This window comes from Microcaecilia unicolor, chromosome 7 (assembly GCF_901765095.1).
Source record: "Microcaecilia unicolor chromosome 7, aMicUni1.1, whole genome shotgun sequence".
Taxonomy (NCBI): domain Eukaryota; kingdom Metazoa; phylum Chordata; class Amphibia; order Gymnophiona; family Siphonopidae; genus Microcaecilia; species Microcaecilia unicolor.
In genome coordinates, this window is record NC_044037.1 from 391,423 (window position 1) to 418,647 (window position 27,225).

A 27,225-nucleotide genomic window follows, 5' to 3' on the forward strand; every position below is an offset into this window, starting at 1 on the left:
ACAGCCCGCAATGCTCAGGTTCAGAGGTTTTTCAGTCGTCGGAGGGATCCTCGAGCGGAAGGCATAGATGTGCTCCTGATGCCTTGGCCTCTGGAGTTGCTGTATGTTTTTCCTCCATGGCCGTTAGTCGGTCGCGTGGTTCAGCGCATAGCTTGGCATCCCGGACAAGTGATTTTGATAGCCCCAAATTGGCCGCGTCAGCCGTGGTACGGCGATCTGGTTCGGTTAGCAGTAGTGGATCCTCTTCCGTTGTCAGATGCAGTGGTGGTGTGTCAGGGACCGATAGTTATGCCAGATCAGGATCGGTTCTCGCTTACGGCCTGGCTCTTGAGAGGCACAGGTTAAGGAAGAAAGGTTTTTCGGCCAGAGTTATCGATACGATGTTGAGTTCGCGTAGGCAGTCCACTTCGTTGGCGTATGTCCGGGTCTGGAGAGTTTTTGAGCATTGGTGTGCAGGTAGACAGGTTCTGCCCTTTCGAGCGTCGATGACGGATGTATTGGAGTTTTTGCAGGATGGTATGGACAGGAGTCTGGCCTTGTCTTCCTTGAAGGTACAGGTGGCGGCTTTGTCGTGTTTTCGTGGGAAGATCCTGGGGAAGTCGTCGGCTTCTAGTTCTGATGTTGTTCGGTTTTTGAAGGGTGTTAAGTTACTACGACTGCCCCGGCGACGGATGGTGCCTCCGTGGGATTTGAATCTCGTTTTGGATGCTTTGGTGAGGCCGCCGTTTGGGCCCTTGGTTTCTGTTTCTGATAAGGATCTTTCCCTAAAGACGGTGTTCTTGGTGGCCATTGCTTCAGCTCGGAGGGTGTCGGAACTTCAGGCATTGTGTTGTAGAGACCCCTTTTTGTCTTTTTACAAAGAGAAGGTTTCGTTGCGCCCGGTGCCGTCCTTTTTGCCCAAGGTGGTTTCAGAGTTCCATGTAAATCAAGTTATTTCCTTGCCAGTTTTGAGGGACTTTGCGGGGGATGCGGAACAGCGTCTACTGGCCAAGTTAGATGTGCGAAGAGTCCTGCGCTGTTATATTTCCAGAACTCGGCACTATAGACTTTCTGACCGTTTGTTCTTCATGGTGGGGCAAGAAAGGGCGCAGCAGCTTCCAAAGCTACGATAGCTAGATGGTTGAAGGAATCGATTGCTTCTGCTTATTTGCTGAAGGGTCGCGTGGTCCCTAAGGAATTTTCGGCTCATTGTACCAGGGGAGTGGCGACCTCTTGGGCGGAGAGTAGTATGATTCCTCCGTTAGATATTTGTCGAGCGGCGGTTTGGTCGTCATTGCATTCCTTTGTTAAACACTAGGATTGATGTGCATGCCAAGGAAGAGGCAGGTTTTGGGGCTGCAGTGTTGACCTCTGGCCTTCGTGGATCCCGCCCTTAGGATCTTTTTTTTTTTTTTTAATGTTTATTTATATAGTTTAACATACACTTCAAAGTATATTGCTGTAATTTACATATGAACAATCCCATATCCCCTCCCCCCTCCCTCCCTTCCCCAACTCCCTGCCCGTATGTCTCTTCTATTTTCATTCTGCAATAGTCCCGACACTGCTGCCCCCGTGGTTAAATTTATGATGTATTTCGGTCCTTGCACGTTCAATGGCGTTCAGAGCCGTGGTGTCATCAGCTGGGGCGCATCAAGGTCGATCCCGGCCCGATGCCTCCATTCTTTGTAATTATCCCAGATTTTTAAGAACTGGGCTAATTGTCCATTCTTTATCGCCGTCAATTTAGACATTTGGTAGAAGTAGTCCATTTTATATATCACTTTCACTGCTGGGGGAGTCGATTGTTGCTTCCATGCGGATGCCACCGCAATCTTGCTCGCTGCCAAAAACATGGAGGCCAATTGATGTAGAGGTTTCGAAAGTCCTGTGGGTCGAAAGTGTAGTATGCAATGGTCCATTGTCAGTGGATACTCTTTGCCCAGTATTTGTTTTAAGTATGCCTAATAGTTCTCTCCAGTATCTTTGTATTTTTGGGCACGTCCACCAGATGTGTAGCATGTCTCCCTTCACTGTACATCCCCTCCAGCATTGATTCGACGCTTCTGGTATCATTTTGGCTAGTCTGTCCGGGGTGTAGTACCAGCGATATAGTATCTTATATCCATTCTCTATGATGGCACTACTCACAGAGCTACTTAACAAGAAGCCCCATGCCTTCTCCCAGCTGTGTATATCATGTCTAGTATCTGTGTCTTGTTCCCATCTCTGTGTGTATTTCAATATGGGGGTTCTATGTGCTAATAATGCTGCATATATTCGTGTTATACATCCCTTGGTGCTACTCCCTCCCATTGCCCGTTCCAACTCTGTTTCCTCACCCTGCAACTCTGCCCTCGCTTTTCGAAGGATGTAGTTTCTAATTCTGGAGTAGTAAATTAAATGCTGTGGTTGAAGGTCATATTCCTCCTGCAGCTCATCATAGGAATGTACTAACCCCTCTTCCCATATTTGTCCTAGCTGTTTTAGCCCTCTCTGTTCCCATTGTTTATACACTGTATCTCCCTCTTCCCATGCAAACCTGGTGCTCCCCTAATGTGCATCTTTCGGAAATATGTTCTATTTGGGCAAAACTGCTGACGTATCGTGTTCCAGGTCAGGTGGTAATTGAATTGCTATTGGCAAAAGTGCCGCCATTGCTCTGATTCGCTTTCTAGGTTGCCATAGCAGCATGGCTGGTTGATGCATACCCACCCATTGTTTTTCTATCTGAAGCCATGGTTTTGTTTCAGCGTTAACTCAAGTTACCAGTATCCTCAACTGTGCTGCTTGATAATATCGATAATAATGTGGTACTCCCATACCCCCTTTTTTTTTTGATTGATAGAGCATTTCCGCTCGAACTCGCGGCGGTTTATGTTTCCATATATATGCAAATGTTTTACGCTTTAGTTGTCGGAAAAATTTATTGGGGATCGGTAGTGGCAGTGCTATGAAGAGATATAATATCTTGGGTAAGATCATCATTTTTATCGCTTGTATTCTGCCTATCCATGATAGCTCCAATCCCTCCCATCGATCTAGGTCTTTGAATAGCTCCCGCATTTTGGGGGGAAAGTTTGCTTCATATATATCTGATAAATTGGGTGTAAGATTGACTCCCAGATATCGCAATGAGCGAGTTGCCCATCGCAATGGGTATTGCTGTTTATGGCCTTGGTGGTTTCTCCGGACAGGTTCAGGCCCATTAGTTCTGATTTAGTCATATTTATTTTAAACCCTGCTATTTTCCCAAATTGCTGCAGAATTTGTGTTATGCCCTCCATGGAGCCCTGGGGATTTGTCACCGTGAGCAAGATATCATCTGCGAATAACATGATTTTATGTGTCTATTGTCCGATACGGACTCCTTGTATATTGGGGTGTAATCGAATATCCTGGACTAGAGGTTCTAATGTTAGGGCAAAAAGCAGAGGTGACAGGGCGCATCCCTGTCGTGTCCCTCTCTCCAGTGTAAAGGTTTCAGAGCATTCCCCATTAATAATCAGAGCCGCTAGTGGTTGTTTATATAGTTGTCTTATCCATGCTATAAAGCTGCCTGTTATCCCCATTTTCTTTAGTACTTCAAACATGTAGGGCCAGTGAACTCTATCGAACGCTTTTTCGGCGTCAAGTGACAGAAGTACCGCTGGTTGCTGCGTGCTATTGATTTCCTGTATGAGATGTATAGCTCTTCTTATGTTATCAAATGTCTGTCTACCCTCTATAAACCCCGTTTGGTCATCTCGTACTAGTTGCGGCATAAACATTTGTAAGCGCTTAGCCAGAATCTTCGTAAAGATTTTGTAGTCTGTGTTTAATAACGATATTGGGCGGTATGAACCGCAGTGTTTCGGGTCTTTCCCCGGCTTTAGCAGTATGATTATATGTGCCAGCCTCCACGAGTAGGGCAGTTCTTCCTGATGCTCAATCCCATTTAAAACTCGGGTCAGTAAGGGGGCTAATAGATTTCTAAAGCTCTTATAAAATTTATTCGTAAACCCGTCTGGCCCTGGCGCTTTTCCATTTGGTAGGTTACTAATGGCCCACTCTATCTCTTTTAGTTCTATCGGCGCCAAGAGTATGGCATTTTGGTCTGGGCTGATTTGGGGGAGCTCTACCTTTTCCAGGTAGGTCTGTGTTGTTTGAGGGTCTGTGTGAATCTCGTCTCTATACAAGTATTTATAGACATCCATAAAGGCCCGGCTAATTTCCTTAGTTGTGGTTGATCTTTGCCCTGTGTTTTCTTCTATTGTATGGATATAATTTTTGCTTTTATGCTGCTTCAGTTTATATGCTAATAATCGGGACGCTTTATTACCAAATTCAAAATGGCATTGTTGAGTTTTTTGCAGGGTTTCTGCCACTTCTGCTAACTGGAGTTCCCTAAGTTCCATTTGTACCTGGTGGCATCTCTCCGCTGCGTTAGTTGGCGGATTTCCATTGGCCATTGTTGTTTGCAGTGTTTCTAGCTCTACATATAATTGTTGTGTTTTTGCTTGCTTCTGTCAGTTCCTATGGGCCTGCAGTGATATAATTTGGCCTCTTAGGACTGCTTTTAGGCCCTCCCATACTACCTCATCTCCTACTTCCCCCGTATCATTTTCGCTAATGTAGTGTTTTATATCTTCTTCTAATTGTTTTATAACATTTTGATCTGCTAACATACTATCATCCATGCGCCATGTCGGGGGGGGGGGGGGGCAGTCTATTAGTTGCACTTTTTAGTTGTAGGGTAAGCGGGGCGTGATCCGACCACGTTTTATTCTGTATTTGAATTGTTTGCACCTGTTGCAGTACAGCTCGCCCTCCTAGCCATAAATCTATTCTGGAGTATGATGCATGTACTGCTGAGTAATATGTGTAGCTGCGAGATGTGGGGTTATAATGCCTCCATATATCTATCATCTGCCATTTGGATAAAAACGTATGTAGTTTAGCTTGATCTGTTCGTGCATAGCGTATCCCCTGTGTGGCATTATCCATTGATGGGTGGGGCATTAGGTTAAAGTCCCCTCCCATCAGTAATTCTCCCTCTATGTGTTTTGCTATAAGTTCCGATAGTTCCTCATAGATGGAGCCCTGATGCTCATTTGGGGCATAGATGTTTAACAGGGTAAAGACCTCTGTCCCCAAGCTTATTATCAGTAATATATATCGGCCATCTCTATCTCTCACCACTCTCCGCACCTGCCATATATATCTATGTGTCAGTGCTATCAGTACCCCCTTTTTTTTGTTCTCTATGTGACTAGATGCAAAATATATATCCTTATATCGTCCATGTTTACATAGCTTTTCATGTTTGGTAGCAAATGCGTTTCTTGCGCAAAAATTATATCTGCCCTGAGACGCATTGCCTCCTTAAAAAGGAGTTGGCGTTTTGCCAGGGAGTTTAAGCCCTTCACATTGATAGTGAGTAAGTCAATGGTGCCCATCATGTCCTTCTTTGTTAGTTTCTGCCATATCCTCTCCTTCCCTGGTACTCTCGCAACCCCTCTGCCTCAAAAGACCACATCTATCTTGGTGCAGCAGTATCAGTGAATATTTCCCCCCTCTATCCCCATGTATCCCTCTCCCATGACCGTTATCACCTGTCATATTTGGATCAGGTGTGTTGGGGTAAAATGTGACCGTCCCGTGTCCCTCTGCTTATCGGTTAGCTATTTCGTGTACTGTTAGCCCAGTATGTGTTTAAACATAGTTGAACATTTTAAACTCTCCTCTGGTGCAACATTAACATATTAACCTTTATATTCCTGCTTTAACTTAACAGTGGCATTTCAGTTCACTTACTACCTCTCAGTCCTTAATAGTAGCTATTCTGTGTGCGCCATCGTGCATCTTCCATTGCAATGCCTCCTGGCCGATTGATTCTGTGTTATCGATTTAAATTCAAGTAGTCACCCGACCTCCACTTCTCAGTGTAGTATCCGATTGCTGACGTTGTAGCCGTCCTTTTCCTTTTGTCACTCTCTGCCATCTGGGTCTCTCTCTACGCATTGTCCCCGTTTCCCGCCTTGGCGCCATCGTGGAGTGCAGCTCTTTGTCTGGAAATATCAATGCCGCTTCTGCCACCTCTCTGATTTGGTGTAATTTTTCTTCTTTATAGAAGCGCAGGGCGAAGGGGTGACTCCATCTATATTGAATGTTCTGCGTGCGTAAGTATTGAGTGATCAGGCGTAGTTCTGCCTGTCATCGCAGCGTAGATGCCGCCAGATCTTGATAAAGTTGAATCTGGTGTGTATCCCATTTGAAATTCGGCTTTTCTCGTGCTGCCTGCATTATTTTCTCTTTCAGCTTATAGTCCACAAAGCAGGCTATCATATCTTTCGGCTGGTTGTTTCTGGGTGCTCCATAGCGCTCGGTGTGCCCTCTCGATTTGTATCTCCGAGGGGTCTTTATCTATTTGTATTTCCTTTAGGATGGCGCTTGCTATTTGCTGCACTGTATGTTCACAATCCGCATATAGGGGAGTCTCTGGAATACCTCGGATTCTGATGTTATGACGTCTACTGCGGTTTTCTATATCCTCCATTTTGTCCCATATTTGTTGGATGTTTTTCCTTTCCTTCGCTTGTTGCTCCATTACAGATTGCAGCAGTTCGCTTTGATCATCTAAGCGCTCTTCCGTTTCTGCTACTCGAGTTCCTAATGCAGCGATATCACCTCTGAGATCCGCACCTAGAGTGATTAAATCAGAGCGGAGGGCTTTCAGTTCTCCTGTTATTTCTTTTAGCCAGTCTCTAATCTCTAGAATTGGTTCATTTTCATCCGTTAGCGATTCCTCTTGTGTAAAGAGGATCTGGGATTCCTGCGGTATCTGTTCTTGTTGAACCGGCCGCTCCTCCGCTGGGCCTTCCGCCTGTTTTTCTTTTTTTGTACCGCGGCCTGCTGTGTCGACGTGCTGGATCCCGTATATGCGAAACCCGCCAGCGAGTGCTTTATTCGAGCTGCCATGCGTTTTTCGATCACCTGATATTCCGCTGTTATCCGCGATCGCTGATTTTATTGTAGCTTCGCGCTAACTGCTTGTATTTCCACTTTTCTTCGTGGGACAGCCAGAGCTCTTTGCTCAAGCAGCCATCTTGGCTCGGTGACGTCACTTCCCCCCCCCTTAGGATCTTTTACTGCTTTGGTACGTCCCACGCGTCTTGACTGGTCTGGAGGGTCGTGGAGGAAGGTGAAATTAGATCTTACCTGCTAATTTTCTTTCCTCTAGACCCTCCAGACCGGTCAAGGCCTGCCCGTCTGTACTTCAGGCCCGGAGGTCTGTTTGGGTCTGTTTTGTCGGTTGTTCTCTATTGGCAGCTGTTGAGTGTGGTTTCTATGGTTTCAGACTCTGGTTTTACCAGTTTTGTTGGTATGGGTCTGGTCAGGTGTGACCGTGTTTGATAGTCCACCTGTGGAAGCACACACAATAAAAGGGACACAGTGAAAGAAATGAAGAGTGTCCAGTTGGCAGTGACCACGTACAGGGTTTGTTCGTTGTAGTTGGTGTTTTTGTTTTCTCTGCTTTGTCAGGTTATACTGGCTAGTGGATGTACTGCACAGTTATATATACGTATTCAAAAGCTCAGTGTTTCTCAGTCTCCCTCCGCTGGTAGGAGGACATAACCCACGCGTCTTGACCGGTCTGGAGGGTCTAGAGGAAAGAAAATCAGCAGGTAAGATCTAATTTCACCATCTGTTCCCTTCTCCGCTACTGCCAACTCCAGACTTCACTCCTTCTGTCTTGCTGCGCCCTATTCCTGGAATAGACTTCCTGAGCCCCTACGTCTTGCCCCATCCTTGAGCATCTTTAAATCTAGATTGAAAGCCCACCTCTTTAACATTGCTTTTGACTCGTAACCACTTGTATCCACTCACCTCCACCTACCCTCCTCTCTTCTTTCCTCTACACATTATTGATTGTTTGCTTTATTTTTGTCTACTAGATTGTAAGCTCTTTGAGCAGGGACTGTCTTTCTTCTATGTTTGTGCAGCGCTGCATATGCTTTGTAGCGCTATAGAAATGCTAAATAGTAGTAGTAGTAGTAATGGAGGTGGTCTGCTTGTACTACTACACAGTGCAAACAGACTACTGCCCATAACGGCAGGTCCAGTTCTGCCGTAAAAATTTGCACAAAGGTAGAAGTGCCATGCACAGAATTTTCTGTGCATTGCTTGGGGTGCTCATTTTAATACTAACGATCTCCTTGTAAACTGTAAACTGGCTATATCTAGTCTAAAACAAACTTTCTCCGAGGACAAGCAGGCTGCTTGTTCTCACTGATGGGTGACGTCCGTGGCAGCCCCTACAATCGGAGATCTTCCCTAGCAAAGACGTTTGATAGGCCTCGCGCACGCAGACCACAGGCTGTGCGAGCTGTCTTCCCGCCCAAACTCGCTCGTGTTCGTCAGTCTTCTTTTTTTCCGGCGCTTGGGACGGCTGTGTTTTCCATCGTTCTGTGCCCTGAGGAGACCCTCGTGCTTTTCGTGCACCCTTCCGTTTCTGAAGTCGTCGTCTTGTATCTACTTTGCGTGTTCTTAAAAAAAAAAAATGTTTTTCCTTTATTTCGCATTCTTTTTCCCTTGTAAGTTTCCTTTCCGCTTTCGATAGCGGCCCTGTTGGCCGCCCGACAGGTTTTTCTCCCTTTATTTTTGGTGCCTTTACCGTCATCGTGAATTTGATTTCACCGGCGTGATTTTCCTGCCCATGTTATCGAAGCCTCCCAGCGGCTTCAAGAAGTGCACCCAGTGGAACCGGGCTATGCACGCTTCGTGACTTCCGTGTCTGGGGGCTGGGCACCGTCCTCAGGCCTGTACTCTCTGTTGTTTGTTAAAAAAGAGAACTCAGGCGGCGAGATTGGCCCAGTGGAATGTTCTGTTCAGGGCCTCGCCCGGTGCTTCGACGGTCTCGGTATCAAGGCCATCGGCCGGTGCATCGACGTCGGCGGTACCGAGGTCATCGTTGGTACTGATGTCGTCGGAGGGTGCTTCTTCGGAGTGCAGGTGAGGGCTGTGCATTCCCCTGCTGGTGGCAGTGAGCCCTCGAGTAGGTCTCTCCCTGCCTCGAGGGCTCCTGCAGTACAGCCGCCCCCCCCCCCCACCCCCCGGGATCGACCTTCTTCGGACACGGCCCTGAGGAAGAGACGCTTGGATTCGACGTCCTCGGTACCGGGAGGTTCCGGTGACATGCTTCGTGTGAAGGCAAAGAAGCATCGACACCGGTCACCTTCCTGTCGTGGTACCGAGAGCTCTGGGTCGCCGAGCGCATCGGCACCCGCTAGGCATCGACGCTGGGAGGACCGCCCACCCTCTATTCAGGAGGTGTCGATGCGCTCTACCCTGGACAGCCCGGTACCACCTCCGTGCCCTGAGCAGGTTCTCAGCTCGTTGCCTGCACCGGACTCCCAGCCTTCCTCGACAGGCCGCTCTAAGCGAGAGCCTCAGGGCCATCCTTCCAGGGATCCTGGAAGAGCTGTTGCAACCCTTCTCCTCTGGTACCGGGGGTGCTTGCGCCGCCAGTGTTGTCGAGTGAGGCACGACTGGCCCTTTGCCTGTTGTGAGGACTCCGGTGCTGGTACCAGCTTGCGGTGCCCGCATCGGCTGCCTCCCAAGCAGACTCTCCGACGACATCGATGGAGGAAGCTTCATCGCCACCGATGCGAGAGTCTACTTTTCGACGTTTCCCACCATGGCCATGTGTCGACTGAGTCGAGGCGGGCACGGCTTCGGACAGAGGTTCATGAGCTAGTGTCCGACACTGATGGTGAGGCCTCGTGGGAGGCAGAGGAAGACATCAGGTATTTCTCAGATGAGGAGTCTGACGATCTTCCTTCTGATCCCACTCCCTCCCCTGAAAGACAGCTTTCTCCTCCTGAGACTATCCTTCGCCACCTAAGGAATCGTCCACAGTACCTATGCATCATGTCTTCAAGAAGACACTGCTGGAGAACTTGGCGAAGCCACTAACTAATCCCCACATCCCCAAGAAGATTGAATCCCAGTATCGGATCTATGGGGACCCTGAGTTGATGCGGGCTCAGTTGCCTCACGACTCTGGGGTTGTGGTTCTGGCCCTTAAGAAGGTCAAGAGTTCTAGAGAGTATGCTTCGGCGCCCCCAGGCAGAGACTCTAAAACCTTGGATTCTTTTGGGAGGAAGGCCTACCATTCTTCAATGCTCGTAGCCAAAATCCAGTCTTACCAGCTCTACACGAGCATTCATATGCAGAACAATGTGCGGCAGTTGGCGGACTTGGTGGATAAGCTCCCTTCTGAGCAAGCCAAGCCTTTTCAGCAGGTGGTCAGAGCAGCTCAAGGTGTGTCATAAATTCCTGGCCAGGGGGTGTTTGACACTTTTGATGTCGCGTCCAGGGCCACTGCTCAAGGTGTGGTGATGCACAGGCTCTCATGGTTGCGTGCCTCCGACCTGGAAAATAGGATCCAGCAGCGGATTGCAAATTCTCCTTGCCGGGGGGATAATATTTTTGGTGAAAAGGTCGAACAGGTGGTAGAGCAGCTCCACCAGCGGGACACCGCTTTCGACAAATTCTCCCGCCGGGCGCCTTCAGCATCTACCTCAACTGGTAGAACCGTTTTTATGGCAGAAGAAGGACTGTTACCTATCCTTCTAATAGGCTGTCACGTTTGTGGGCCGTGACCACCCTCAGCCTTACCTTCTTTCTGGGGGTCAGCAGCTCTGCTGGCTTCTGTCTGTCTTGGTGTTAGTGTTAGCTCTGGCTTTGTGTGCTGATTATTCCACTAGAAATCACCTGTGTGGGCTCTGCCTCTCTAGGGAGCCAGCAACTAAGATGGCTGCCACCGGCTCTATGCCAGCTTCCAAGATGGCTCCTGCTTGTCTTTCTTGTGTCAAGCCTCTCTTTGGGGTCATTGTACTTCCTGCTTCTGTCCTGCTGCTGATGTCTCATCAGTGAGAGCCTTCAGAAGGAAGTGCTGTGCTTGTAGTCAGGGCCTTTGCATGGTGTCATGCCTAAAGGTCAGCAGGTTAGTGAGAGTTCTGTTGCACTGCTACTAAGCCTGTCTCTTGGTTCCTACCCATCTGCTTTCTGTACCTGTGGACTGCTAGTCCTTCCGGGTGGGCTCTGCCTCTCTGAGTGTCTGGGGACTGCTAGTCTTTCTAGTGTTTCCTCAGTGTTTGTAGCCTCAGTCTTTGTTCTCAGCCTGGCTTTGGAGATACTCAGCTACAGCCTGGGTTTATTTCTCTGGCTGTGTGTGGAGCTTCTGTAGCTTCAGCCCAAGACCCTTGGCCTGTTCTTCCTGGTTTTCTCTCTTACCCTGAGCCCTGCTTTGCCCAGCTTTTATGTTAACCCTGAGCCTACTTTGCCCAGCTTCTGTGTTTACCCTGAGCCCTGCTTTGCCCAGCTTGTGTGTCTATCCTGAAGCCTATTTCTGCTTAGCTAGTGTTATCCGGTTTCCCGCGCTGCCTAGCTAGCATATATCCTGAGTGTATATCCTGAACCCTGCTTGTATGTCCTGAGTGTATATCCTGAATCCTGTTTCTGCCTAGCTAGTGCTATCCGGTTTCCTACTCTGCCTAGCTAACGTATATCCTGAACCCTGCTTGTATATCCTGAGTGTATATCCTGAATCCTGCCTCTGTCTAGCTAATTTCCTGGGTGATTATCCTGTATCCTGCCTCTACCTAGCTAGTGGGTCTACCCTGTGAGTATTCCCTGAACCCCCTTATGCCTAGCTTGCATGTTGCCCTAGTCCTTGCTCCTGCTAAGCTCTTGTACGTCTTGTCTTCATAGTCTGTCTTGTGTTTCTGGCTTAGCGGCTGCGTGCAGCGCTCAGTGCAGTCTAGTATTTAGTATTGCTTCCTCGTATTTCCTAGACCCAGGGTGGGTCCTTTGGATCTCCATTTTGGCCTTGTCCTTGCAAGCCCTACCGGCCACCCGCACGCTGGAGCTCAACCCTAGTGGAACGGTGGCTAAGTGCAGGTGAAGCGGTTCCTGTTCTGCCGGTTCCAGTTGCCTACTTCCAATCCATAGTTCCAGTCCTGTCCTTCTGTATGTCCAGTTCCAGGGTGGTCTTGCCTGCCTCTGCCGATCGGCAGGGGTCCAAGGGCTCACGATTCCCGGTTCTGCCTCGAGGACCTGACAGAATGCAAAGACCCTCGAGAACGCGACATAGGCGTAGGTACAATCCTCCCTCTCGCCAGCCTGCTGCCCAGGCCAAGCCCCAGCACGCTCGCTCTTGTCAGCAGCGTGCGACTCAGCAAGCCCCTGCGGCTCCCTAGCAAAAGCAAGGGACGAGCTTTTGACGGGCTCCAGCAGAGCATAGCCGAAAAGTGTCTGTGCCGGACGATCTGCCGGTCGGGGGGAGGTTAAAATTTTTTCACCAAAGGTGATCTCTTTATAACCTCCAATCAGTGGGTTCTCCAAATAGTCCGGCTAGGATACTCCCTCAATTTGGTTTCAAAGCCTCCAAATTGCCCACCGGGAGCTCAATCCTTCAGCTTCCAGCACAAGCAGGTACTTGCAGAGGAACTCTCCGCCCTTCTCAGCGCCAATGCGGTCGAGCCCGTGCCACCCGGGCAAGAAGGGCTGGGATTCTATTCCAGGTACTTCCTTGTGGAAAAGAAAACAGGGGGGATGCGTCCCGTCCTAGACCTAAGGGCCCTGAATAAATAGCTGGTCCGAGAAAAGTTCAGGATGCTTTCCCTGGGCACCCTTCTTCCCATGATTCAGGAAAACGATTGGCTATGCTCTCTGGACTTAAAGGATGCTTATACCCACATCCCGATACTGCCAGCTCACAGACAGTATCTCCGATTTCGTCTGGGAACATGGCACTTTCAGCATTGTGTGCTACCCTTTGGTCTCGCCTCTGCGCCCAGGGTGTTCACAAAGTGCCTGGCTGTGGTAGCGGCGTCTCTATGCAGACTGGGAGTGCACGTGTTCTCTTATCTCGACGATTGGCTGGTGAAGAACACCTCCGAGGCAGGAGCTCTACAGTCCATGCAGATGACTATTCGACTCCTGGAGCTACTGGGGTTTGTGATAAATTATCCAAAGTCCCACCTTCTTCCTGTTCAGAAACTCGAATTCATAGGGGCTCTGCTGGATTCTCAGACAGCTCGTGCCTATCTTCCGGAAACGAGGACCGACAATCTTCTGTCCCTTGTTTCTTGGGTATGAGTGTCTCAGCAGATCACAGCTAGGCAGATGTTGAGATTACTCGGCCACATGGCCTCCACAGTGCATGTGACTCCCATGGCCCGCCTCCACATGAGATCAGCTCAATGGACCCTAGCGTCTCAGTGGTACCAAGCTGCTGGGGACCTAGAGGACGTAATCTTCCTGTCCACGAGTTTTCTTTAGTCCCTCCATTGGTGGACAATTCGGTCCAATTTGACTTTGGGACGTCCTTTCCAAATTCCTCAGCCACAAAAGGTGCTGACAACGGATGTGTCTCTCCTGGGGTGGGGAGCTCATGTCGATGGGCTTCACACCCAAGGGAGTTGGTCCTTCCAGGAACAAGGTCTACAGATCAACCTCCTGGAGTTACGAGCGGTCTGGAACGCTCTAAAGGCCTTCAGAGATCGGCTGTCTCATCAAATTATTCAAATTCAGACGGACAATCAGGTTGCCTTGTACTACATCAACAAGCAGGGGGGCACCGGATCTCGACCCCTGTGTCAGGAGGCCGTCAGAATGTGGCTTTGGGCTCGCCGGAACAGCATGTTTCTTCAAGCCACGTATCTGGCAGGCGTAAACAACAGTCTGGCCGACTGAGCAGGATCATGCAACCTCACGAGTGGTCACTCAGTTCCAGAGTGATACGCGAGATCTTTCAAGTGTGGGGCACCCCCTTAGTGGATCTCTTCGCCGCTCAAGTCAATCACAAGGTCCCTCAATTCTGTTCCAGACTTCAGGCCCACGGCAGACTAGCGTTGGATGCCTTCCTCCTGCATTGGGGGGAGGGCCTCCTGTATGCCTATCCTCCCATACCTTTGGTGGGGAAGACTTTGCTGAAACTCAAGCAAGATCGAGGCACCATGATCTTGATTGCTCCCTTTTGGCCGCGCTGATATGGTTCCCTCTTCTTCTGGAATTGTCTTCCGAAGAGCTTTGGAGATTGGAGTGTTTTCCGACCCTCATTACTCAGAACGAGGGGGCGCTTCTGCATCCCAACCTCCGGTCCCTGGCTCTCATGGCCTGGATGTTTGAGAGCGTAGGTTTTGCCTCCTTGGGTCTTTCAGAGGGTGTCTCCAGAGTCTTGCTTGCTTCCAGGAAAGATTCCACTAAGAAGAGTTACTTCTTTCTATGGCGGAGGTTTGCCGTCTGGTGTGACAGCAGGCCCTAGATCCTCGCTCTTTTCCTACACAGACCCTGCTTGAATACCTTCTGCATTTGTCCTAGTCTGGTCTTAAGACCAACTCTGTAAGTGCGATTAGTGCATACCATTACCGTGTGGAAGGTAAGCCGATCGCTGGACAGCCTTTAGTTGTTCGATTCATGAGAGGTTTGCTTTTGTCAAAGCCCCCAGTCAAACCTCCTACAGTGTCATGGGATCTCAATGTCGTTCTCACCCAGCTGATGAAACCCCCTTTCGAGCCACTGGATTCCTGCCATCTGAAGTACTTGACCTGGTGGAAGGTCATTTTCCTTGGTGGCAGTCACTTCAGCTCGTAGAGTCAGTGAGCTTCAAGCTCTAGTAGCTCATGCTCTTTATACTAAATTTCATCATAATAGAGTAGTCCTCCGCACTCACCCTAAGTTCTTGCCGAAGGTGGTGTCGGAGTTCCATCTGAACCAGTCAATTGTCTTGCCAACATTCTTCCCCCGTCCGCATACCCGCCCTGCTGAACGTCAACGGCACACATTGGACTATAAGAGAGCATTGGCCTTCTATCTGCCCCACAGACAGTCCGCCCAATTGTTTGTTTCTTTTGATCCCAACAGGAGGAGAGTGGCTGTCGGGAAACGCACCATTTCTAATTGGCTAGCAGATTGCATCTCCTTCTTACGCCCAGTCTGGGCTGACTCTTGAGGGTCATGTCACGGCTCATAGTGTTAAAACCATGGCAGCGTCAGTAGCCCACTTGAAGTCAGCCACTATCGAAGAGATTTGCAAGGCTGCGACGTGGTCATCTGTCCACACATTCACATCGCATTACTGCCTACAGCAGGATACCCGACGCGACAGTCGGTTCGGGCAGACGGTGCTGCAGAATCTGTTCGGGGTTTAGAATCCAACTCCCCCCCCCCCCCCCCCCCCAGGCCCAGTTTTATTCTGTTCCAGGCTGCATTCTGTTAGTTGAAGTTAGGTCAATCTCAGTTATGTTCTCGCCGTTGCGAGGCCCAATTGACCGTGTTTGTTGTTTTGAGTGAGCCTGGGGGCTAGGGATACCCCATCAGTGAGAACAAGCAGCCTGCTTGTCGTCAGAGAAAGCGAAAGCTACATATCTGTAGAAGGTATTCTCCGAGGACAGCAGGCTGATTGTTCTCACAAACCCGCCCGCCTCCTCTTTGGAGTTGTCTTCCCTTGTCTTTGTTTTGCTATTTACTGGGCTGACGAACACGAGCGAGTTCGGGCGGGAAGACGGTTGCGCATGCGCGGTTTGCGTGCGCGTGGCCTAGCAAACGTCTTTGCTAGGGAAGATCTCCGATTGGAGGGGCTGCCTCGGACGTCCCCCACCAGTGAGAACAATCAGCTTGCTGTCCTCGGAGAATACCTTTTACAGGTATGTAGCTTTCGCTAAATGGCACGGTAAGCTTTGTGCATCGAGCCTTTAATTTGAAAGAAACGAGTCAACTGAAAGGGGTCATAGAATATGTAAACATTCCCTTTGTAAACAATTTTAGAGAAATAAGGAATCTTAGATGGAAAGTGGCCCCCAAAGAGATTATTCCTGTGTCTTTGAAAGAAAGTTTTCAACTTGAGAAGCCTTACAAATACCAGGAAAGAGAGTAAGTGTGTGACCAAAAAATTGGTATCCTGACATTTAAAGAACTTAATTGTCCAATTGTTATCCAGCTCCAAAGCATAAGTAAAATATTGTAAGCCACTTTGAGCCTGCAAAGAGGTGGGATAAGGTGGGATACAAATGCAACAAATAAATAAAGTCCCTAATTTGGTGATTTCTTCCAAAGAAGTCTCCAGAATTGCACTTATGTTTAAAAAAAAAAGAAACAGCTCCACCATCAGCCCTCTCTTCTGCCCTAGCTTGACTAGTTCTGCCTTGCTTAGCTGAAATAGAAAATAATTTATTGGAAGGGTAGTCTCTAAGGGACTTTAATATAACCCAATTTAATTTCCATAACATGTTGCTTAAGTTTTTTTAGTAAAGGTATACATTGCATTATGTTGCTTGTTTTCAGTGTTTTTTGACAATTTTTTTTGTGTGGTGTTTTTTTTCTCCAGGATTCAGGGAATATACCAGAAGCTATTGCTTCTTACCGTACTGCTCTGAAATTGAAGCCAGATTTCCCTGATGCTTATTGCAACTTGGCTCACTGCCTCCAGGTAAAAAAAAAAAACCCAAAAAAACCAAACCCCACAAATCATGATAATGGTAGATTTTTCTGAAAATGCATTCTTAAGTTGTGTCTGCTTGGCTTGTTCATAGCTGTTCATTAGTAGCACTCAGCCCCTATTACTATTCAGTCATTTAGGGGTGCACTAGTGTTTTTAGCTTGCACTAAAAATAAGTATGCACTAAACAATTCCCTCCCCACCAGATGGGACTGGGTTATGTTCCTTAGATTTCAAGAATCTATGTGCTTACATTCTAATTTGCTGTATGCGCAGGAAATATCTCCACTTGATTGCACAGGAAGTGTACTGTTGTACTTGCCCTACTTTTCTGACTCTTGTAGCCCTAAAAGCCTTCACCCAGTAATTATCAGTAGTGGGCTGCTTTTCTTTGTTTAAAAAGAGAATTTTAATCCTTTCATACCTAGAAAGTTGGCGTTTTTGAGGTCTGTGCTCCCAAAGAGGCCAAGCAGTTTCTTCATACAATTGGGCCGCTAGATTTTATCTGTTCTCTAAAATCAACCTTTAGACTGTTCTTTTCCCCTTCTAGTTCACTAAGCCCATTCCCATTGGTCTCGTACTTCTGTTATCTGTTTCTTGATGTCAGTGGGCTTGAGTTATCCCCGTTACGCCTTTCTATCTTTTCCCTTCCTCTTGGTGGTTTCCTGTAATTATGTCTTGGTCCAAATAGACTGATTTAAATTAAGTCCCTGCGAATCAGACGGGAGGCAAGGAGCGACAGAAGGCCGACGCACAGCTGACTCCCCTCCACTGAGCTTGCGGAGCTGTTCCAGCCGTCGGAGCCCCACGTGAAGAAGCAGGGAGCCAACGGAAACAATAAGGACCGGAAGGACCTTACCGAGCTCCAGCGTGACCTCCAGCGCTGAGCCCCAGCGCGAACAAGCGAGCGACCCGGAATAGACAGCGGCCATCGGAATAGCCACGACGGGTCCTGATCGGACGAGCCCAATTCCACCGGGAGCTATAATACAACAGAGAGTACCTCACACAATCTAGACAGTTAAGCTCAAATTTTCATACTCTATACCATTTATGCTTCTGAAACCCAACAACAAAGGAGCCGACTTCTGCTGGACAGAAGAGCATCCCGACCACGGAACAAGGACAACACAACAGTATAAATAAAATTAACTGTCTGCTTTGCTTAACTGCATGCACTGCTTTCAGCTTGATTTAAAAGTTTATAATTTGCTTTGCCTTGCTTGCTTAAATAGAAGGCTAAATGCATGCACCGCTTTAAACTTGGATTAAAAGTTAATACTCTGCTTTACTGGCGTTAAACAGAAGGCAATCTTACTTGCATTGCTAACAGCTTAATTTAAATGTATTTATCTAGCTTGCTCCGAATTCCAGACAAATGAGCCACCTTGTGTAGTAAGATAATTAGATTAATAGGTAACACTCACTATTATGCTCCAAGTGTAAATACAGGCTTGCTTTGCTCTGATCATAAACTAGCATAATCAATAGGAACTGTTGCCAAGTTTAAATACAAATGTAAGCCTGCCTCGCTTTGTATCATTACCAAGCATTGAATTGTTGCTAAGCTTAAATGCAATGTAAGCTTTGCCTCGCTTAAATGCAAATGTAAACTTTGCCTCGCTTTGAATTGCCAAACTAAATGCAAATGTAAGCTTTGCTCCGTCTTGAATTTAAACCAGCAGAATGTTCACAGCGCCTTAGACACAGATATGAATACTAGTAAAACACCTAATCATCCATTATCTCACCCTACTCTTACACGCAAACACAACCCACAACCCTGATAACACCCCCATAACTCACATATCACACAGCACTCACACACACACAATGTCCACTCTAAAGAACACCCATAACAACTCACCCACAACACACCAACCTTATGCACAACCTATCAGCAACCTACTAAACCAAAGACACAATAACCAACCAAAAGGAAAAATCTCCGGATATGAACACCACCAACAAAAAGAGGAAAACAACAGCAACAACAAATTCAACCACCGAAGAAACAGACAACTAATAAAAATAAACACATCGAACCCCCCCACGGAACCATACCACTCAATCCAACTAGGATACATCAGTGCAAGATCAGCTGTAAGCAACTCAGTAGACATACTAGACTGGATCACCACAGATCATCTAGACCTCCTATTTATCACAGAAACCTGGTTCCATAGCCCCACAGACCCCGCCATCTTAGAAACATGCCCACCAGAATACAAAATCAACCACTGGACAAGAAATGGAAAAAGAGGAGGCGGAATAGCCATAATTTACAAACCCGAATTCACCATCACTATCACGGGTGAATCTACCTCACCACAACTTGAAATTGCATCGACAAGAATTAACCATCCAAACCTAATAGGACACCTTAACACAATCCTATTCTACAGGCCACCAGGAAAATGGCAAGACTCCCAAACACAACTCATGGACTTCATCTCGAACTCCTGTATATCTACCTCAAACATCCTTATATTAGGAGACATCAACCTACACCTAGAAGATGATACCTCAGCAAGCACACGAGAATGCAAATAATTCTTAAAACTCTGGGATCTGCAAGCACCCAACACGCAACCAACACACAAAAAAGGACACACACTAGATTTCATAACAAACAAATTCGAACCAGACTCAACTTTCATAATTACTGACACAAGATGGACACCTACACTATGGTCAGACCACCATAAAGCAAATGTCTCTCTCTGCTGGCAAAAAACACACATAAACACAATCAATAAACATGAACGAAAAACATACACAACGAGAGGAAAAATAGACCCCACAACATTCTGGCAACAGATCTACCAGAACGAATGGCCAACAACTGCTGACACCATCGAATTCCTCCAAGAATGGGACAATTTATGTATAACAACACTAGACAAAATCGCCCCAATCCAAACCAGAACATCACACAGGAAAAAATCAAAACCCATGGTTCATCGAAGAGCTGAAAAAACTCAAAACACAAGTCAGGAAACTAGAACGCGTATGGAACAAAAAGAGAGACGAACAAACACTAAACGCCTGGAAATTACTTCGGAGAAAATATAAATATACCATAAAACAGACTAAAAGACTACACTATAAAACAATAATAGGACCAAACTACAAAGACACACATAAACTCTTCAACCTTGTGAACAAACTGTTAGACACCACACCAGTCACAAACAACGGCAAAGATATACCAGATGTTGACAACCTTGCGAAATACTTCAAGGAGAAAATTATACAATTACGACGCAAAATACCTGCTAGCCCTACTGAATACGCCACACTTCTAGATTGTCTAGATCCAGAAGAAGGAACATACCCAGCAGACAGAGCCTGGACCGAATTCGAACTACTATCAGAAGACCTCATCTCTGAAACACTTAAAAGATTTGCAAAATCCCACTGCAAGCTAGACATATGCCCAAATAACCTCATGAAATCTGCTCCTGAACAATTCATAATTGACCTAACGAATCACGTAAACTTCATGCTACAAAACGGACTTTTCTCAAAAGGAAAAATCTTACTCACCCCAATTCCAAAAGATACAAAGAAAAGCACGAGCGAAATAACCAATTACAGGCCAGAAGCATCCATACCACTAATAACCAAAGTAACCGAAGGAATGGTAACTAAACAATTTACAAACTATCTAAACAAACGTTCAATACTGCATGATGCCCAATCAGGATTCCAATCGAATCATAGCACAGAAACAGTACCAGTCACCCTAATGACTAAATTTAAACAAATAATTGCAACTGGCAACAATATACTCCTCCTACAATTCGACATGTCAAGTGCCTTCGATATGGTGGACCACGGAATCCTATTGCACATACTTGCATATTTTGGCATCGGAGGAAATGTCCTGAACTGGTTAAAGGGATTCCTAACACAGAGCTCGTATCAAGTTACATCAAATTCAACCACGTCTAATGCATGGACACCTGAATGTGGAGTACCACAAGGATCACCCCTCTCACCAACCATCTTCAACCTAATGATGATCCCTTTGGCAAAACTCCTATCAAACCATAACCTCAACCCATATTATATGCCGATGATGTGACAATATACATCCCATTCAAACAAGACATCAAAGAAATATTTAATGAAATCAATCAAAGTCTACACATGAACACATGGGCAGATGCATTTCGTTTGAAATTAAATGCAGAAAAAAACTCAATGCCTGATACTCACCTCCCAATACAACACGAATGAATTTACCACTATAAACACACCAAAACTAAACTTGCCAATCTCAGAAACGCTAAAAATCCTTGGAGTCACTATCGACCGCCACCTAACACTTGAAACTCACGCAAACAACACAACCAAAAAGATGTTCCACTGCATGTGGAAAACTGAAAAGAATAGACCATTCTTCCCAAGATCCGTCTTTCGCAGCCTAGTGCATACCTCGTACTCAGCCATCTGGATTACTGCAACTCATTATACGCAGGTTGCAAAGAGCAAATACTGAGGAAACTTCAAACAGCCCAGAATACAGCAGCCAGACTCATCTTCGGAAAACCAAAATATGAAAGTGCAAAACCCCTAAGAGAGAAGCTACACTGGCTTCCACTCAAGGAACGCATTACTTTAAAGTATGCACATTAGTCCACACAATCATTCATGGCGAAGCCCCAGCCTACATGTCTGAGTTAATAGACTTACCACCCAGACACGCCAAAAGATCATCCCGATCTTTCCTCAACCTCCACTTCCTAATTGCAAGGGCTTGAAATACAAGACGCTACACGCGTCAACCTTTTCTCACATGAGCACGCAGTTCTGGAATACACTGCCGCGCAACCTGAGAACGATCTATGAGCAAGCATCCTTCCGCAAATTATTGAAGACCCATCTTTTTGAAAAAACTTACGGAAAGAACCGAAACACATAAAATCCACACCCAATGTCCATTAATGCATCAATACATCCACTCCTAATCTCTCATCCCCCGTAACCTCACCTCACTCATTCCTTGACTCACATAACTACCATATGTCTTCGTATCTTAATACTGCCCTGTTAGCTTTCCTTTGTCTCCTTCCTATGTTTCAAAGTTTTGTTCCATTGCTATATTCCTTAACGACACTTTGATTGTCTCGCATAATTCTTCACAATGTAATCCATAACCAAGTTGTAACGAATTGTATTTCCACCATTCATCTTATATTGTAAGCCACACTGAGCCCGCAAAGAGGTGGGAAAATGTGGGATACAAATGCAATAAAATAAAAATAAAATAAATAAATACTTTTTTTTAATATAATGCCATTCCCTGTTGTTAATATATGTACAGCCCACTTAGCTTCTTTGTTTATTATCTCCACTAATACATCACTATCTTACTGTTATTAAAAGGAGGGCTATAATCAACATACCTTAAACAGTACCTTTAAACTGTTGCAACAATTCCAGTATAGTAGAGCCCTAATAATTAAGTGGCTTATATTTAAGTCTTAAGGTTTCCAGACATGAACTTTGCGCAGTCTTCAAATCTGGTTTAATTTGTTAACATCACAGGCTACAGTCTGAGACATTCTAATAGATATCCAAGCCAAAAAAAGTATTTCCTGCCAGATCAAAGTGGACACTTTGGCATACCTGTAGTCTCATAAACAGCAAGTCCTTCAGCTCACTACCTTATGGTATTGCTTGGCCATATGACAGTTTTTATGTAACACCATATGTTTGCCTCTGCATGTGTCGGCTTCAATGGGTGCAAATGTTCCACAGGGACTAGTTGACTTACATACATAGTAACATAGTAGATGACGGCAGAAAAAGACCTGCATGGTCCATCCAGTCTGCCCAACAAGATAAACTCATGTGTATACCTTACCTTGATTTGTACTTGCCTTTTTCAGGGCACAGACCGTACAAGTCTGCCCAGCAGTATTTCCCGCCTCCCAACCACCAGTCCCGCCTTCCATCACCGGCTCTGGCACGGACCGTATAAGTCTGCCCTCCACTATCCTCGCCTCCCAACCACCAACCTCTCTTCCCCCACCTGCTCCGCCACCCAATTTCGGCTAAGCTTTTGAGGATCCATTCCTGCTACACAGGATTCCTTTATGCATATCCCACGCATGTTTGAATTCCGTTACCATTTTCATCTCTACCACCTCCCGCGGGAGGGCATTCCAAGCTTCCACCACCCTCTCCGTGAAAAAATACTTCCTGACATCTTTTTTGAGTCTGCCCCCCTTCAATCTCATTTCATGTCCTCTCGTTCTACCGCCTTCCCATCTCCTTAAAAGATTTTTTTGCGGATTAATACCTTTCAAGTATTTGAACGTCTGTATCATATCACCCCTGTTCCTCCTTTCCTCCAGGGTATACATGTTCAGGTCAGCAAGTCTTTGGTCATACATCTTGGAACACAAATCCCATACCATTCTCGTAGATTTCTTTGCACCGCTTCCGTTTTTTTAACATCCTTAGCAAGGTACGGCCTCCAAAACTGAACACAATACTCCAGGTGGGGCCTCACCAAGGACTTGTACAGGGGCATCAACACTTCCTTTCTTCTGCTGATCACACCTCTCTCTATACAGCCTAGCAACCTTCTCGCTACGGCCACCGCCTTGTCACACTGTTTTGTCGCCTTCAGATCCTCGGATACTATCACCCCAAGATCCCTCTCCCCCTCAGTACCTATCAGACTCTCACTGACTTAAATGCTGTCTTGCCAGACATGGATTTTTCTATTCCCTTCAATGGTGAAAAACATGCAACAGTTTGATCAAGAGATTTATGTTCAAACAACCTTGGTGCTAAGCAATATTAAACCATTGCAAATGAGTGCATTAAAGAATATAAGCTGGCTTTTTTTCACTTCTGCAATGGAGGGTTAAGTGATTTGCCCAAGATCATAAAGAGCAGCCGTGGGATTTGAACTGGGCATACCTGGATGTCAAGCCCGGTGCTCTAACCACTAGGCTACTGCACACCTTTATTTATTTTTAAAGTATTTTATTAATAATGTAACAATATACAAACATATCAAGCCAATTACATAGATCCTCAACCAATACCTACTCCTTGTTCCCTTACCCTATCCTCCCTCCCTCCCCCCTCAGTCCAGTGGTGTTGGCTCTTGCTCTTGGAATTGTTCATACAATGACCATATTCTTGTGAAAGTCGTCATGGAGCTTTTCCGCTTGGCCGTCAGTTTTGACATCTGGTAAAGAGAGTCTACTTTTTGAGTCACCTTGTGCAATGTTGGTGTTTCAGCTTGCTTCCAGGCCTGTGCTAGTGCTATCTTAGCCGCTTCAAAATATTGAGTGGCCAGTCTGTGTTGTCCGCTAGGGATTGATCTGGGCCTAAAATGGAGAAGGCAATGTTCTACCCTTTTCGGGTATGGTGGTTGTTGTACATTATTTACCAACTTCATCACCTCTTCCCAGAACCGTTTTTACTTTCTCACATTCCCACCATATATGGTAAAATGTGCCCCGAAGGCCACACTTTCGCCAACATTGTCCTGAGGTTCCTGGATATATCTTTTGCAGTCTATCTGGGGTGTAATACCACCAGTACTACTCCACACCTTTATGAAGAGATTTACCCAAGGTGGTTTACAGTTTAAAATGAAAGTTACAATTTTAACTGCATAACAATAGTGAAATGATCAAACGGGAACATAAGTACAGTCAGTAAGATAAACTTGGAGATAGCAAACTGAATATTTCATTTATAGCCCACATTATCCCAGTAGATCAAGTTCAATGTGGCTAGAAACTTATTGTAATAGTACAAAAAGTGATGTGGGATAGTATACATTAAGTAGTAATAAAGTAAATGAGAGACGAGGGATCAGTGATTTGGCTTCCACCAGAGGAGATCGGTTTTGTAAAATCTGGTCGCCGTTCTGGGACACGCTCACTCCCATTGCAAAAAGTAGAATATTGAATTGTTGAGGGAGGGGAGATTAGGGTTAATGGGGAGAGGGGAGGATATGGAGGGAGGTTAAAATTAAAATATGTACGTTTGGCATTCCTTTATCCCAGAACTGTGAATGTTTGAGTTCTGTAATCAGTCCGTTGGCTTTGATATTTATGTATGCTCAATGTTGTGCTAATAAACAGATTTAATTAAAAAAAAAAATAAAGTAAATGAGAATTGTGTATTACAATATAATATGGAAACGAATGCTAGATGCAAAAGGTAAAATAGGAGTAACGTGATGCAGTATCAGAAATAAATACATTAAAAAGCTGAGCAGAACAGTCATATTGAAATGATAAATACCTGCAGAGTACAAGTATGATGAACACGATGTTAGTAAAATACAATTTACTAGGCACATTTTAGAACAATCAAATAACACAGATATAATGCTGAAAATGTAAATATGGTACATTGAAAACACCTTAATAAACAGCCAAGTGGGCAAGTACAGTTGAGACACACAAACGAACAAGATGAGTAGGACAAAATCATTGGGATAAATAGATGGCTAAATTGAAGGCAAATTATATGTATAGTATGAGGAACTAGTTTTAGTTATAGGGTGTGCAGCAAACTAGTCCAGCTGCAGAGTGAATGGTTAGTCACTTGCCACATTTATTAAAGGCTTAGGAGAAGAGCTAAGCTACTTGAAGTACTGGTAGTCTTGAGTTAAACATAGTCCCTATCGGAGAGAGATCCGAAATGTGGGAGCTACTCCTGAGAAAGCTTGCTGGCAGGTATCACTTTGTGGAATTCCTGTGATAACCTCGGTTCTCCTCCTCTCCTGCAAATGGCAACAAGCTCTTCCTCTTGGCTCTCAAAGCCAGCAAAATAACGGGAATAAAAGAAACTGGAGAAAGGGAGCAACACAATCCCAAGTAAGGTTGCCTAATTCAGAAACTCCTCTGCGACTCGGTGAGGTATGCATTCCCAGCCTCACAGCTCCCAGCCTTCCATTCTCCCAATGGGCTCAACACCAGCACTCGCAGGAATAAAACTTTTGGCGGCAACTTAAAAAAAAAAAAGCCCAGCAGACTGAATGCTAAAACTGTATGGGTTTCCAGCACTATGGATTTAAATCTTATCTCTTATAGACTGCTTAATCCCAGCAATTGGTCCAAAGTAGTTTACAATAAGATTAAAAAAGAAAACCGCAATGAATAGGCAGATAATAAAACATAGATATTTTTGAAATAAGTTTTTACGGAATGTAGAATATCAAGATGCTTTGTCTATAGAGGGGGGTAATGCATTCCATATCAGGATAACTTGATAGGAAAAAGATTGTTCAAAAATTCTTGTAAATCATACAGTTTTAAATGAGGGAAGATGTAGAATTAAAATGACTTTTAACCTTGATGAGCATCTTGTATATTGAGAGAATATCCTATTAAAAAGCAGTGCTGCTCTGCATGGCCATAGCTGCTCCTCATTTCCAAAACCTTCCCGAGCTGTTCATCTCTGTGATAACTATGACCAGAACCATAGTTTCCCCCTCCCCCAAATTTCAGAAACAAGTTGTAAGCTGCTTCTTCTGCTTAAACAACTCCCACAAGAAAAAGACCTGGGTGTTGTCATGGACAACATGTTGACATTTGCTCAGTGTGCAAAAGTGGTAGCCAAAAAAGCAAATAATCCTAGGAATTATTAGAAAAGGAATAGAAAAGAGCAAATAATATTACAAGGCTCTGTTTTTCTCTGTGACCACTACTGAATGGACTTCGGAAAAATCCACAATTCCAGGAATAACATGTATAGAATGTTTGTACATTTGGGAAGCTTGCCAGGTGCCCTTGGCCTGGATTGGCTGCTGTCGTGGACAGGATGCTGGGCTCGATGGACCCTTGGTCTTTTCCCAGTGTGGCATTACTTATGTACTTATGTACTTGAGTATAGTATGCAATTCCGGTCACTGTATCTCTTAAAAAAAGGTGTAGTGGAATTAGAAAAGGTTCAAGGAAGGGCAACCAAAATGATTAATAGAATGGAACTCCTCTTGTATGAGAAAAGGCTAATGAGGTTATGGCTCTTCAGTTTGGAGAAGAGATGGCTGAGGGGAAGGGTCTACAAAATCCTGAGTGGAATGCTAATGCTAGTGGAAATATGGCCGTGCCTGGTTCTGGCATAGAGCATCTCATATCGATAAAGTTGTCTTTTGCCATACAGGTGCTTTTTGTTATCCCTTTTGACCTGTTGTCTTTTTCTGATCACATTTGGTAACACCAGCCTCCTGTATTGGTGGTAGATCAAGAACCATGAATGTCCAAAGACCACATCTCCAACCCAGAAACAGAATGCTTTTCCCAGATTGCTGCTTTAGAAGGAGTGCTTTCTAGTCTTTACTTGAAAAATTCTCTTAAGAAGCTACTTGTTCAGTGCCCCCATAGCTAAGATATCATTTTGTTATGGGTTTTGCCAGAAGCTATAAGCTCTCTCTGAAGTTTACTTAGTCCATAGTGTGTTAACAAGTAGGGATGAGATGCTATTTGAATTATACTACTTTGGTTTATAAATGTATAAATAAAAAAAATAAATTGATATTGTTTCTTTATTTTTCACCTCAGATTGTATGTGATTGGACAGACTATGATGAACGAATGAAGAAACTGGTCAGTATTGTGGCTGATCAGTTGGAGAAGAATAGGCTGCCTTCTGTCCATCCTCACCATAGCATGTTGTATCCCCTTTCTCACGCCTTCCGAAAAGCTATTGCTGAAAGGCATGGAAACCTTTGTCTGGACAAGGTAAGTGTTTGGTGAAGTTTGTAAAGTTTT

The 27,225-nt window shown here is 45.5% G+C and overlaps 1 protein-coding gene across 4 annotated transcripts in view; it reads left to right on the forward strand.

Annotated features, from left to right (window-relative positions):
• The window catches only part of OGT (O-linked N-acetylglucosamine (GlcNAc) transferase), a 257,459-nt gene that overhangs the window by 107,656 nt on the left and 122,578 nt on the right, over window positions 1-27,225 (forward strand). For all 4 annotated transcript variants that reach the window (XM_030208828.1, XM_030208829.1, XM_030208830.1 and 1 more), the window contains 2 exons: window positions 16,355-16,456; window positions 27,016-27,195. In XM_030208828.1, the coding sequence (XP_030064688.1) occupies window positions 16,355-16,456; window positions 27,016-27,195 (282 nt within the window). The remainder of the gene's footprint in view (window positions 1-16,354; window positions 16,457-27,015; window positions 27,196-27,225) is intronic.